General features: G+C 49.0%; 1 protein-coding gene across 2 annotated transcripts in view; it reads right to left on the bottom strand.

Moving 5' to 3' along the window:
- Positions 1–15,682, bottom strand: part of PASD1 (PAS domain containing repressor 1) — a 47,252-nt gene that overhangs the window by 10,312 nt on the left and 21,258 nt on the right. For both annotated transcript variants that reach the window (XM_034782522.1, XM_034782524.1), the window contains exons 10-15: positions 9,981–10,128; positions 7,674–7,755; positions 5,600–5,723; positions 3,474–3,583; positions 2,408–2,494; positions 881–1,039 (exon numbers count right to left, since the gene is read on the bottom strand). In XM_034782522.1, coding sequence (XP_034638413.1) covers positions 881–1,039; positions 2,408–2,494; positions 3,474–3,583; positions 5,600–5,723; positions 7,674–7,755; positions 9,981–10,128 — 710 coding nt within the window. The remainder of the gene's footprint in view (positions 1–880; positions 1,040–2,407; positions 2,495–3,473; positions 3,584–5,599; positions 5,724–7,673; positions 7,756–9,980; positions 10,129–15,682) is intronic.

Here is a 15,682-nt window from a genome sequence, read left to right as displayed (position 1 = left end):
GTGATTTTTTAGTAGACATAAACTTTGGGAATTTTTTGATTTGGCACAATTACCAATTTGATATTTAAACAACAGGGAAGCAAGAACCTCCAGCCCTGCTGCTACAAACACTAAACCGCCCTTTCTTTCAGGAATGATCACGGTTCAACAGTTCAAGGGCTTAGGAATACATTGCCGACACTGTTTATTTCTCATTTTTTTTCCTTGTGGCAGGAGAGAAAATGCCCCACTGGCAGAGGTGAAAGTAAGACGGTACGCTCCGGTACAGTGTACCGGCAAGAGCCGGTTTGCAGTACTGGGGCGGCCTGGCTTCCCCAGGGGGCAATTTAAAGGGCCTGGGGTTCCCAGCAGGGGCTGGAGCCCCAGGCCCTTTAAATTGCCACCAGAGCCCCACTGCTGGAGCCCTGGGGTAGGGCTGCGGGGTTCTGGGGGCTATTTAAAAAGTCCGGGGATTCAGCTGCTTCTACTGCCCTGGGCCCTTTAAATAGCCGCGGGAGCCCCACTGCCGCTACCCCAGGGCTCCGGGGGCTATTTAAAGGGCCGGGGTAGTAGAAGCAGGGGAGCCCCGGGTCCTTTAAATAGCCCTCGGAGCCCCAGGCTGCTGCTGCCCCGGTGGGGCGGGGCACTTACCTTACAGGGTGGGCTGGGGCTGGCTCTGACTTCCTCAGCCACGCCCCTTCTGCCCTAGGCCCCACCCCTTCCGGGGGCCAGAGCTGGCCCCAGCGTACCGGTAAGTCACTGGACTTACTTTCACCGCTGCCCACTGGGCTCTTTTTCTACCCGTCTGGACCCTCCTGACGGTTAAGATAAAATCAAATGATACTTTGGGCCCAGGGAATCAGACATGGAGAGCGGGGGACACTGGAACAGATTCACAGACCTGCAGATTGGAATCTTGCACTAGTTGGAGCTGCTCTTTGATAACATGGAGCTCTTCTTGCTGTGTCTTGATGTCAGCTTGCAGTATGCGCGTCCTCTCCTCCAGCTGTTCTTTTAGTTGATGCATCATCCCTAACTGGGCTGGGAAGTGGTACACTGGCTGTGGAGAACAGAAAACACCTCACAGTTAGCACCTAGCTGGATGAACTAATATTGCTGCTGACTTCAGAAAAGCGAATGCTTTCCTGCAGGACAGACGGCGTCTCAAAATATGGGGAGCTGCCCCCCTGGAAAAGATGACTATATTGAAAAATTGCACATTGGACACTTGCAAGTCAATGCACCACTGCGTTACTAGAATCTCACGCCGGTGTACCATCGCCGAGCCTAGCTGTGGAGTCACCCAGTGGTGAATCAGATTTTGGTTCTCTTTCTATACTCGTACTGGAAAGGTCAGGTGAATGAGGAAGCTGTCTACTCTTCCTATCAAACGTTGCAGCCCTAGTGACGTTTTATTGGTTATCATTACTTTGTTCCATTTCTTCCTTGCAAAAGAGAATGGCTAAATGGCAGGAGCTTGTGATGAGCCTTACGATGGAAGGCACTTGACTCTAAAAATGATTCTGAATGGGCTACAGGCCCGATGCAGCTCCCGGAAAAGTCAGTGGAAAACCTGAGCCCAAAGTAAGAGCTCAGTCATGAGTCACCTTATACACGTGTAAGGAGTAAGGGGCTATGAGGTGCCCCCTGACGCCCTTGTGCAGCTACCCACATCAGCAGGCTGGGTGCAGGGTCAAGAGCTAATGAGCCGTTCCTCCCTCTAGATCAGTGGTTCTCAAACTAGGGCCGCCGCTTGTTCAGGGAAAGCCCCTGGCGGGCCGGGCCGGTTTGTTTACCTGCCACGTCCGCAGGCCCGGCCGATCACGGCTCCCACTGGCCGCGGTTCGCTGCTCTAGGTCAATGGGGGCTGCGGGAAGGGCGGCCAGTACGGTCCTCGGCCCGCACCACTTCCCGGAGCTCCCATTGGCCTGGAGCGGCGAACTGCAGCCAATGGGAGCAGCGATCGGCCGAACCTGCGGACGCTGCAGGTACACAAACCAGCTTGGCCCACCAGGAGCTTTCCCTGAACAAGCGGCGGCCCAACTTTGAGAACCACTGGTCTAGAGCAAAGGTGGAAACAGGGATTGTGACTTTCTGAGCCACAATTTGGTCCCTGGGCTGCTCCTGGCGCAGTGCAAGTACACAATGCCCCTTACTCAGGGGAATGCCTGCGTATGCTTCTCTGATGGGCCGCTCGGCGACACAGACCCAGTTAAAATAACCTGGGAGAATGCTGTTGCTGGAACCAGAAGAAAGGTCTCCAGCTCTCAAAACTGGTGCATCCAGCAATGAGGAAAAGCGCTGCTAACTTAAGCCTTAGCTGAGTCTCTTGGGCAATGATTTCAGACCTCTCCTTATGCTACAATAATGTTACAATCTGCTGGCCATGCAAGGGCTAACGTGATCTTAACAAAACCAAACCACGTACCATCACAGCTTGCTGCGAGGGGATTGTTGGCTGGGCCACATGGTGCTGAGTGAGATGTTCAGCGGATGCCTGAGGAGTTACTATTGCCTGGGGAAGAGAACAATGGTTTGGTTTAGACCACAGCGCACCTGACGTGAGGGCCAAGAGAGTTACAGAGTGCCAGATCTACTCCAGAAGCAAATGTGTTACCCCAAGGGGCTCCCGCTCTCCAAGCATCAGCGCTGGCCAGATACAAGGGAAGACATTCTCACGTGGCCTGTGGACACGCCCATTCTACCTTGTTGAATTCCTCGCATTTCCGAGACCTTTTACTTCCTTAGTGTGCCACACGTTTACCATCGGAGAGATGGCTCCCCGGGGGGCTGGAATAAGTGACCGACTGGCAGTTTTACCAATTGAAACAGGTGCCGACCATTCCCTTGGGGACAGAGCAAGCCCTTGGTAACTCCACTGGAGGCAGCACAGCTGGAAGGATGAATCTGGCCTCTTCCACTTACCGCCGCTAATTGCAAATCTTTATCTGAAAACTCCCTTTCTGGATGAAACCCTCTTCACCCACACAAACCCTGAGAAAACTGGGCTTCGCCTGGGTCTGGGCAAGCAAAAGTCAACCCCAGGCACCACGAGGCCTGCAGTGCCCCCTCCTCCGGGTACTCAGCCAGTCTATGGCCTGGGATAGCAGGCACCTTTCCCCCACCACACTGGCCTGAGGTACTGTAGCTACCTGAGCAACACAAGCACGGATGCTGTTGACTATGTGGAGCTGTAGTGCAGATTGCTCTGCCGTGCAACACAACCCCGTGTTGCTGCTCTGCTGTGGGTCAGCTCAAGCCCTGTGCGAGGGCTGTGCACTAGCCCACCTTAACAGGGAGAAGCTTCTTATTAGATTCATAAGGCCAGAAGGAAGCACCAGACCAGCTAGTTGGACCTCCTGTGTATCACAGGCCACCAACACCTGCCCCCCCACCAACACCCGCACGCGAAACCCACCACCGCTGAAATCACTGTTTCCCCCTTGCAGCGCTAAGTGCACGCCAGAAAGGCCGTCGCTTGCAGGGTTATCTACCTGTGCGCTCCCGCTCGAGGCCAGCCTCAGAGACGCCTTCTCCTGCTGACCCATCGGCACTGATTGCCTGGTGGGAGTGCTGGCCTCTGTGTGCCGCATGGATGATGTGGCTGCAAAAGAGAAGTTCCTTTTAGATGAAGTAACGGCATGAGGCCATCAGACGTGCTCTCCTATTCGAACGGAACCAGAAGGAGTGAAGGCGTGGCAGGCCCAGCTGCTACCCAGCGCCCCAAGACACTGCTGGACCTCACAAAAATATCTGCTCTAACAATTGCCTAAACGTGGCAAAGAAAGCAAGAGTCTAGCAATCAATGACCATGCAGAGTCCATGAGTCGCACCAAGCTGAACTGCTGCCCAGACCTGCTTACCGATCGTCTCCCCTGCTCCTTCTAGGCAGGGTGGGCCGTTTTTGATGATAATGCCCCATTTCAACATTCTCTCCATGGTGTTTCTCCAGAGGAGCCACACCACATGAGCCCTACAGAGCTACACAAGCTTCCCCACATGAGCACGAAGCCAGACCATCTCTGCACTGAAACTCACTCTGAATATGCCACTGCACGAATAGGGCCCCCAGGCTTGCTTTCAATACCGCAGTGCATTATATGCATGTAACATCCCTGTGAGTCCTCGTCTTTAGCCCAAATGTGACAAGGTGAGATCCCACGTTGCTCTTCATGTCAGGAGGCCAGTCTCCCAGATCTTCCTGGGCACTGATTCTCCTCCATTCAGGAAGTGAGGGGCCAGCTCTTAAATGTCTGACCAGGTTAGATTTGCACATGCGGCCTCTGCAGTAATTAGCCCTCAAACTAAGGCAGTAATGATGAGCTGAGCAGACAGACAGGCAGTTTCTACTGAAATGGATAAAGCGGAGGCATTTTTTATGGGCATTCACAGAAATGTCACATTAAATTCCAGTATCTTGCTGCTTCAGCTATGACTATCTAGTGTGATTCTCAGCAGGAAGGCTAGAACGCTACACATTCCCCCCCTAAACTTTCCCCCGTTGTCACCCCTGGGGCAGCAGAAGCAGCGGGGGTGCTAAGTGCAGACAGCTGCCGGGGCTTTAACCAGTGTGAACTACACCTGCCCTGAGCAGGGAGTAAACGACACAGCTGATAAAATGCCAGCACCGGTTTACCACCCTCGAGCGCCCGCAGTTGCTACAGTGCCCAGTGGAACTGCACCAGTGGGGAATTTTAGGGGAAAATGTCTAGTGTAGACACATCGTAAGCTGGTCCCTCCCGCCCCCTCTGCTCATTTAATAATCATCTCCTTCTCTGACCCAGCCACGCCTTCTCCTCACACAACCTTCCCCTATCTCTGCACCCACTGGCTCTCGCCCCAATCACAGCCCAAACCCCACCCGCCTGGCTGCATGGATGACGTATATTTCCAACGCACCTGCCGTTGCAGTATCTAGGAGTCTTCCTAGGGGAAAGGAGGATCACCGAGAAGGCAAAAACTCTCTGCCTCCTCCCTCGATTAACCCCTCTCCCAAGCACTGGGCTCTTGGGCTTTGTCGTCACAGCTTAAAAAAGGCGGTTTTACAGCGAGATGACCAAAGCGTGTTAGCTAACCTGCTGTAAAATCCCAGCGGAGACGAGGCTCTGAACCTCTGTGAGGGAGTGAGGCAAGGCCCGTGCTAAACTCCCGCCCAGGGTTGGCCTCGCCTAGTTTACCGTGCGGTAAAACTGCAGATGCCTTGTCTGCGTTCTGCTTTCACAGCCGAGTGACTAATGCGCAGTAGTTGTCGTATGGTAAAAACACACCGTTTCTTTGTCAGGGAAGACACAGCCTTGGTGGCTACCTTCACTAACCCTGGCAGCTTCGCTGTGGTACAGTTGCTGGGAAAGGCCGGTGCATTCAGAGGCCAGGCATGGTCCCATCCTGGTGCCCGGGGAACCCCAAAGATGTCAAAGCGGGCTACTCTGGGTTCAGACGGCTGTGACAGATATAAACTAGCCAACCGACAGACTGTCCCCTCACACGGTTTTTTAGGTCTCTCGATATAGTTTAAAACTTCCAACCGAGATTTGAGGTGTAGGGATTTTTGAAGCGGCCAATACGTTAGTACGGCACCTCGCCTTTGCTGGGCTCTGTCGATGCTGACTAGGATACGTACATGCTGAGTCGGAGAGTGCGGTGTGTGAAGATCGCCGGGAGCTAGGCGAGGATACAGACACTCTGTCCCTGCTGGTTTCTTGGTTGTTTCCACATTGCCTGATGTCTAGGTAACTATTGTGACTCTGCAGTGAATAAAACACAGACAGCAACATCCTTAGCAGCACAAAAGCAACATCAGCTTGAACCCCCTTGAATCTTGATCATGGCTCTTCCTCAGACAAAAACAGCGTTTGGTTCTTAAAGGGCCACAGCTGCCGCTACAGTATTAATTTGGGTGATTGGAAACAACCAGCAGCTTGCCCTCCTGCATTACAGTGTGCTGCCCTCTTGTTCCCATCGCTGCTGATTGCCAATAGATTGGTGTCTAAATAGAAGTGCGCTTTTATAATTAGCTGCCTTCCGCCCAATTTCTCCAGGGATGTCCCAGCTCATTGGCTATGACATGCTGGGCGGTGACTGAGAAATGAGCGAGTGTCTGTGGCAGGAGGAACTGGCTGGCTGGAAAAGGGAAAGATTTCATTTGTTGCAGACGCGGTGGGAGGGGGACACAGACCAATTTGGGGGGATATTGGCCGCAGCTTGACTAGCTTGTATAACCAATGCCAGATGGCGAGTGTCTGTTTAAGCTGAGATCCCTGCTCTCCTTACCCAAATGAGTAGTCACACTGACTCCAATGGAGCTACTCTAGCGAGTAAGGGGTCTGGCAAAATATTTGGAGAGGGGACTGGCCTAATCCCCGCCCTCTAAACAATCACGACAGGAGCCCGCGGTCTTACACCAACAGGGCACTAACAGGCCACCCAACTGACTGTTTATGTCCACTGAGAGCAAAACAGCCCTTCTCTCATGCAACAGGACGGCCAAGCCAGTCACGTTCCCCACACTGTTTGCCAGCCTTCCACCCCCATCCAGGTAGCTAATCATGCTAACCTCTCACCCCTCCTCCTCATTCTCTCCCTCCAATGGGAGAGACAGAGCTGCTGGTCCTTTTTTCATCCCTCCTGCCGCTCGAGGCCGGCCAGGTTCAGTTCAAGGTCTGGGTAATAATGTCCTGGCAATCAACAGGGATGGGAAAGAAAATGCAGGAAAGCAGTGCCCCGGCAGGTCAGTGACAGCTGTTTGCTAGAATGAGTGTTTGCTTGAATACAACAGAAGCTCTTTAAGACAGTAAACTATCCAAAATACACCATGGACTGAAACAAATCTAAATCACAGACACACACATACTCAGCAATCAGATTCACTGTGCCCAAGCAGTCCGCCATGTAAAGACCACAGTGTAGTAAAGAGTTATTATTATATAACCAGCCCCCCTACACCTCCCTGGAAATGGCTTTTCTAAAGTAATGTCTGAAGAGCTATAAAGCCAGCGGATTGATAACCTCAAATGATTACCCAACGAGCCACCTGCGATTACTTTGCAAGGTCTTGTTTTGAAGCTATTCGGTGGATATACTTAAACGAAACTGACATGACCCTGTTAACTGAGTGACGATGCCCGATTGATCCAAACAATGGAAATTATTGCTATGATCACAGCTCTGCCCTCCCTCTGTATCCAGCCCAACCTTGCAAACATGGCTGAGACCTGGAAAAAAAACAACCAATAAATCATTCTTTTCCCTTCACTTCCTATCTTTGTCTGATTATCCATGGTGAGTCAGCATAAAACCGGCAAACACTGTGGTACTGATCTGTAGTCAGTGTCTCGTATGACGGTGGTACTGAGCGTTAGTACATCATTTACTATCTAACAAACTTCATTCTGCTCTCTTGTAAAATACCTTCTTTTCTTCTACTGAACTGAGGTGGCTTAAGATATAATTTGGGTCTCAGAGAGAGCGGGAGATCTGACCTAGCGGTATAAATAACGATGCAATCATTGAGTTTGCATGGTTATAAACGAGCTATTGTAGTGCAATGCAGTGTTAAAATCCTCCTAGCGGGTTTGAAAGATAAAGAACTAGCCGGTTTGGAGGCTGAAGTGAGCAAAGGGAAACGGGAGGCATAGTCCATATGTTTTTCTAACATTAATGAGTTCCTTTTATTCGTTCCCTTCAGCATGCACTACCTTCAAAGAAGAAGAGGCCAGTTCGATTGATGACTCCTCAAGGCCAAGATCTCTCCTTCTTTCAGCTCGAACCTCTGCATAACTACATAGGAAAAAAAAAAAAAAGAGAGATTTAGAACAAAATTCTTATTCCCTATTGGAAGTGAAAAGTAGGCTGTGAAATAAAAACAATGGCTGCTTCCTTAATGATAGCTAAGCTGATATACAGTTCTCTGAGGACCTCTTATTTTGTACCTGCAGCTTTGTACACACACAATTGTTCGTGGGCAAAAGGGACTGTATTCTACGGTCTACTTGCAATTTAGAGGTGTACATGTACTATTTGTACACGCAAAACTGCAGAGCAGATGCTAGAAGCTGCACATGTAATCTGGGGCACCAACTGAGACGCTGATTTATAGATTCCAGCCCTAATGTCTTCAAGCAAAACGATGCTCAAAGCAAAGCTCTGTAAATATGTTCCTTTGTGAACAGCAGGGAAAAAGAGCATCTTCATCCTTACTACAATTACCTTCACAGAGGAACTCCCCATTCTCCACAGCCTGTCAGAGAAACAGTCCTGATGCAGGTAAGTGACAGTAGGAGGTACACACAGCTTCCAGCCTGTAGCCAGTTTCTTGTGTGCCTTAATAACAGTGGTACAGTAGCTCAATGGGACTCAAGCTGTGCTCCGAGGAGCTTCACCTGAGGAAGGCCTGTATGGCTGTGACCCCTGTTTTTGTAACTGAACAGTGTCACACTTGCGCGGGAATCTTCCTCTCAGTCATGGGGTGGCACATTTTCAAAGCATGCAGCCAGCATCACGTATCACAACAGATGGGAATACAAATCTACCTACTGACTTCAGTGGAAGCTGGACATGTGGAATGATGGCAAATGATGAGCCAAATTTAAAGCCCATTGAGATCCCTGGAGAATGTGCCTCAGAGTCTAAGCTCTCTTGCAACTCTTACTAACTGCCTTTTAAATAATAAAACATTAATGATTTATTTGACCTGAGATTTAACTATGAGAGTTCTTAAAATCCAGGAGATATTTCCGAGACTCTCCAGTACGTATATAGAGTGTGGTCAAGGGTACAGTGTTAGAACTAAGGTTGGGGTAAGCACCAGACCCTAAAGTAGGGTTAATGGGCACAGATCCATTAAGAAGTCAATTGGGAGTTGCCCATTTACACCGCTTCAGAATCTGGCCCCTTAGCCGCAAATGTCCTTTATTTCATCTTTCAAATCCAAGGTTCTATTCATTTTTCTATTTTACTAAGTAAAATGTATGTTCAACCTGAATTATTTGATGGGTGTCTAGGACTTTATTAAGGATGTGCATGTACCAGAGGCAGAGACAGAAATATAGGCGCACACTCCATAAGGTCAGAACCTTAGGTGACAGAAAGATCTAAAAATTCCCCCAAACAAGGCAGAATCAACAAGCCTCAAGATATGTAAGTACCATCATGAATGCATTCAAATTAAAACAGCTCTCAGTGTGTGGTTTATAATAGCATATATAGTTCTGCCCACATATGCCTACTTATTAGGTTACGATGCTCTTAAAGTTGTGTTTCAAAATATCTAAACAGAACTACTGGTTACTAATGGGCTTTTCTCCAAATATTTGATAGTCTCAAACAGGGAAGACAAGGATAAATTCACATTTTACTAAAATTACTGACCAAACTGGTATGTCACTTTCTTTTTAAAACCCTCCACTAAATCCATTCTAAGTATACACTCGGTCTTGTTCGAACCGGCAATGGAAATTTACCGCTGACATAGATGGAAGCAGATTCCAACCCAGTAATTGTGTATCACAAACCTCCAAAACTAGAACAAGACTGTACAAGATTCATAGCACATTATTTAATGCTACGAGTACAATAGAACCACCACTAGGGGGTGTCATGTGCTAAATTTTACAGTTCAGATACGGGTAACACGAACAGCTATCTCCAAGTCACAACTATCTAGAGCTGTGTTCAAAAATAAGTGTATGAATACATTGACATCCATACGGCATTCTGGTTATGAGCAGCTTTAAGTTTTTGATGTATCTGTGTCATGGCTAAGGACAAAAGTGGAACGTAATATACTCAGTTACTTCCAGGCTTTTTGACTTCGTTGCCAAAAAGTGACTAATGAAAACATTAAAAACAATTTCCAAGTTCTCACCCATAATAATTTTATATAACTATGTATCATCACAGTGAGTCAAATCACATCGCAAATATTTGGCTAACACATAAAAGAATGGAAAAATGGAATAGATGAGGACACTGATTAACAGAAAGGGTTAAGCACATATTCCTACCTAACTACAAGGTGTGTACAAACAATGAACTCAGGTTTGGAGTTCCACTGATGGTACGTGATGTAATAGTGCGTTTGCAACCATATCCATTGCTGGCCTTTGGTCAAGAATCTGTAGTAACACGACTTTCCTTTTCCAAATTGCATCACTGTTAAACAAAAAGAAACAATTTGGTTAATAACCATTACATTCTGATTGTAATTGAGATTAGAAGAATAGCCCTGTCCCGTCTAACACCGCTAACATTGTTATCAATCCTTCCTCAACATCGCTTACATTTTCAACCAGGTGCTGGGTTTTAATGTGATTTGCAGTTATTAATTTAAAAAGCAAGTGCTCCAATATTTGGGGTTTATTTTTATAAATGGTCATAGCTGGCACAGGTGAAGATTCTGCTTCTTTGCCAGCGAACAGGACCTATAAATGACATCAACCGAACGGTACATTGGCACTTTCTCAGTCTACCTGCACGCATTTCAGACATCGCTGGCTTAAAGTCAGGAAGCTGATAATAGACGAACCCTGATCTGAAAGTGGAAGTCTGTTTCACTGCTAATTGAAATATCCACAGATTAGACTGTATAGCGGGACCAAGTCTTCTTTTGAGAGCCAGTTGTGTCTAAAGTTAACCACTTACATCTCCCTTTTAAAATACCATTTCACGAGGGTTGTTTAAAAAAATGTAATATTAATGACCAGGCTTTTAAAAGGGCTTCCCAAACTACAGGCACAATTTTGCACCAGCAATTCACTGTGTCTACAACTGAACTCTTTCAGGAGCTGATCCAAACCCCACTGAGCTCAATGGAAAGACTCCCATTGACATTGAAGGGCTTTAGATGAGGCCCACAGAGAAGAATGGATGGTCTTGTGGTTAATGCACTGAATTGGGAGCCAAGGGCGCTGGAGTCACTTCCTAGCTCTGCCACAGATGTCCTGAGTACCTTGGTCAAGTCATTTAATCGTCTGTTCCTCAGATTGCCCACATGCCAAATGGGGATAACAACACTTCCTGTCCCTGCAGGGGTAGTTGAGCAGATAACTTTCTTAGTGCTTGTGAGGTACTCAGAAAATATCGGGATGGGGAATATAAGTAACTAAGTAGGTAGATTAGATACCTGAGTACCAGATTCCACCCACAGATCCAGTAGAGTTAGGTATCTAAATAGGCTGAACTGCGGCCCTGCCCCCTGCACCACCCCCGAGGCCCTGCTCCCGCACCACCCATTCTCCCTGAGGCCCCACCCCTTCTCCCCTGACCTCCCACCCCTCGTTCCCCATAAGGCCCCCCCTCACGCCACCCCTTCCCTGTGAGTTCCCGCCCCTGCGCTGCCTCTTCCCCTGGGGCCCCGCTCCTGCATTGCCTCTCCCCACCAAGACCCTGACCCCCCACTCGCTCCTCTTTACCCCTCCCTGCCCACCTCTCACCCTTATGGCTGGTAAAAAGCCCTTGACTGCAAGCACATGGTAATAAAAGGACACTGTCAATTTAAAATCACACTTCTGTCTGAATGAGATTTTTCTACCTACTACTGTTCCAGATAGCACCAAAGATTATTATAGCTGATAATATATAGCTGGACCAAAACAATTTTCTCTATTATTTCAGTTAGTTTCCTTCATGCATTTGACACAATTTGTGTGTAGTCATTTTCACTGTTTCCTCTGTGTACTCAGCCAAGCACTCAATCCCCTGTCGTTGGTTTGGGTCTTTTGCACAGCAAGAGGGAAGAAAAAAAACTGGATGTAAAAGCACAAGATAAGGCCGGGGGACCGAGAAGCACATGAAGTACCTGAAACTACTTTTAACTCACCATTTGAAACTGACTCGATTCCAAATTCTATAATTGCATCTACAGTCTTGGGTCTATAGTACTGGAAGGTGTCACCCACCCACCCACATATACTATATTACATACACAACCATAGGTGCCGACTCCATGGGCGCTGGAGCACCACAGAAAAAAATGAATGGGTGCTTAGCACTCACTGGCAGCCAGCTTCCCTCACTCCCCAGTGCCTCTTGCCCACCTGCTGCCCCGCTGATCAGCACCTCCCCCTGCCTCCCAGCGCCTACCGCTTGCCCCAATCAGCTGTTTCACAGAGTGCTGGAGGCTCTGGGAGGGAGGGGAAGGAGTGGGGATGGGACACGCTGAGGGGAAGGGATGGAACTGGGCGGGAAAGAGGTGGAGTGGGGGCTGGGCCTGGGGCAGAGCGGGGGCGGGATGGGGGTGGAGGCTTGGGGGAAGGGGTCAGGTGGGGGAAAGCGTCAGGGTGGAGCAGGGGATTGAGCACCCCATGGGCCCGGAGAAAGCCGGCGCCTATGTATACAGCCTTTAATGCTAGAGAGGTCAAAAATGCATCCTTTTGGACACTACAATGTGAGGCTCATGACTGTCATGCATGGATAAGCCCTAGGGAAGCTACAAGTGTTGCATATAATGCTCCGTCTTGATGAGAGCAGAAGCAGCTGAGACGGGCAATTGAGCGCTTACGAAGGAACTTAAAACCTGAGTTTTCATCTAAGCTTCTCCAGTGTGCATTCACGTCATGGCTGGCTGTCTCCAATGGGGTAGCTGAACATGCTCCCACCACCTGCACAACCGAGGTAGAGAACAGAGCTGGTTTATAGGGGTTCAGGTGCCTATAGGCTTCAGGTTCAGATGAAATGAAAAAAATATGGGGTCATAAAACAATACCAGAGAAGCTTTACAAACCCACACCAGGTAGTAAAACAACCACATTTACTTAATGCCACCTCCCAGCCCCTCCTTAGAGTAGGTTCAAGCTTCAGTGAGATCTGTAGTAACACCAGCATGGTATATTGTAGCAGGAGCAAGCCAGGCATGGCATGGTCCCTGAAGAACTTAAAAGCAAACCACTGGGTAGATAGCAGCAGGTTGAGTGCTCTTCCTAATCTGGCTAATGAGAACATTCAGCACACACTATTACAGGTCATGACATGTAACCAATAATACCAGTGTGTGACATACATGGCAATTTCCTGAAATATACTGGACAAACCTTACTGAATTCAGTTTATGTATTTTAGGAGATCATTGCATTAAAAATGCAAACGTTTATGTATTAGTGTGGGATTGCATGGCACATCTCCAGGGAGACATGATTAATGTAAACCCTTGAGCATCAAAGGACTCTTTTAAACAATGGGCCAGACAAGAAGGAAAGTTTGGGATAAGTAAATTTGCGTGGGGTTTCCCAGGAAATATTTGGGAGGAGGGAAATGAAAATTTCCATCTCTGGACCCAACCCTTTTGAAGCTATGCCCTGAGGAGAAACCCATTGTCTATGACTTACTTATTCCCAGATCAAAGACCGAGGCTGGATAAAGGAGTGACTCAGATTCCTGGGTGTTCTTATTCTGAGCAAAAGGTATCATGAATGTGTAACCACAGAAAACCATCTGTGTGGTATTTGAAGGACTGAGCCCCTGTCAGAGCCCTTGGTAGAGTTGGGGTGATCTCCAGTAAGCTTATTAGCATGCGTGTAGGTTCTTTTATTGTTTTTAATGTTTTCTCTGTACTGCTTTTACCTTAAGAATAAATGTGCTTGCTTACAAAGGGCTGTATGGTAACTTTACTGTGGGCAATTATGCTGTTTCCAGCCTCTGAGGAGAAGGCAAAAGAGGCCTGCTTAGGCAGTCGGACTTGGTGTGGAATTCACAAAGCTGTGCAACTTGGAAATATCCCAGTAGGAGGGAGACAGATGCATGTCTCCGCCCATCAGAGGTGAGAGCTGGGGAGCCAGAAGCCTATGTGGGTGCCTTTGCTGGACCACATAGGGGAAATACAGGTGCAGTTGCCCTGAAGTGTGACACAGGGGCCATGGTAACTCGACTGCGGAGCTCCATTTGATTCTTGTTACCTTATTGCCCCAATAAATGGCATTCACACATGGCACATTCGCATACACACTGGACCTGATTGTTCCCCAGAGTTATCAGTGCAAGGGAGACTTTCTGGGTTGATCTTCTTGTGCAGAATATGGAGTGGGGAAGCATCTGCCCCTGCCTATTCAGCACCCACCCTCTCATCCCCAACCCCAGAGAGTCCTCTGTGGGGTCAGAGATCTGAAACTGGGTGGGAATAAGCACCCACGGGGTATCCACCCAGAAGCTGCCCACATCTTGCCAATGAAGCCGTATCACCTGGGAGCTGGCTAGTGGCTCCAGAGTTAGTGCAGGCACAGAGCTTCCACCCTGATGACAATGGGCAGCTGCAGATCCCCTGGGATCTAGGGAACCTCAAAACTGTCCCTGCAAAAATCCCACGAAAACTCCAGGATGAAAGTTCAGGGAGGTTTTACTCCTCCACCCCCCGCCCCCCGTGAATGTTTCCAAGGGAGACAGCCCTCTGCTGGATAGACTCAGATTCTGCTTTAGCTATTAAGACAGTTTGGCCCTATAGCGATATAGGACTGTGACACACCATTGAGCAGTTCTGATTCTATCCAGCAGAGGGCAGGGATTACACATACACCCTCGTTAGTTCCTTATTGTACAACTATACCTAGCAGGGGTGGCCAAAGTTACTGACCGTCGGAGCCACATACAACGATCTTCAGACGTTCGAGAGCCGGGGTGCACCTGCCGGGGCTCAGAGCTTAAGCCCCGCTCCTGCTGAAGCCCTGAGACCCCCCACCCCACTGGGCAGGAGCCAGAGGGGATGCATGGGGGGAGGGGGGAGAACATGGGATCACATAGGGTTACCATATTTTGTGCCTCCAAATGGAGGACACTCCATGGGGCCCCGGCCCCGCCCCCAGCCCCGCCCCTCCCCAACTCCGCCCCCGCCCCAAAGTCTCCGCCCCCTCCCCTGCTTCCCGCGAACATTTGATTCGCGGGAAGCCTGAAGCAGGGAAGGGGGAGTGTGGGGGGAGCAGCAGCCCCTTCCTGCAGCTCCCAGCCGTTTGCAGCTGCTTCTCCATGGGGAACTAACACCTGGGAGCTGGAGAGATGGGTTGCTGAAGGGAAGCGTGCCTGGTGGGGCATGACTCAAGATGTTGGGAGTGGGGGGCGAATGTGCCCCTCCCCTCAAGAGGCACCAGTCATATCTGGCAGAAGCCTCTGGCCCCACCACTCTGCTGCAGGGCAGAAGCCCCGAGCTTCCCCCCTGCCCCAGTCTGGTAGGTGGAGAAGGGAGGACATGGCGGGCTCTGGGAGCCAGACTTTAGCAGTAAAAGAGCTGCATGTGACGCACAAGCTGCAGTTTGGCCACCCCTGCCCTATAGAGTTAGTTCTTTTGCACTTTTGATAAAACTACCCCCTCCTCTCAGATTGATTTGAGAGACAGACTGACAGACAGATGCCACCCGTTTTAGCCAACAGGGAATCTGTACACAATATTTCTTGAGAAACCATCTCAGTATGGTAGAAGCATTTTACAAATAGTAAGTAATTAAGTATCACAACAACTTAATGAGGTGGCACTATTATGCTTATTTTACAGATGGATAATCTAGGCACAAAGAACTTAATTATAACCTGCTTCAGAACTTAATTATAGCCTGTTTTCCAGAGGTTCTAAGTACGCATTGAGGACAATGGGAATGGAGAGTGCCCAGCCGCTGTGACAATCAGCAAAAACCCAAGAATCAAGTTTCAGAGTAGCAGCCGTGTTAGTCTGTATCAGCAAAAAGAACGAGGAGTCCTTGTGGCACCTTAGAGACTAACAAATTGATTT

This window comes from Trachemys scripta, chromosome 9, assembly GCF_013100865.1.
Source record: "Trachemys scripta elegans isolate TJP31775 chromosome 9, CAS_Tse_1.0, whole genome shotgun sequence".
Classification (NCBI taxonomy): domain Eukaryota; kingdom Metazoa; phylum Chordata; order Testudines; family Emydidae; genus Trachemys; species Trachemys scripta.
This window is presented reverse-complemented; position numbering and strand designations above follow the sequence as displayed.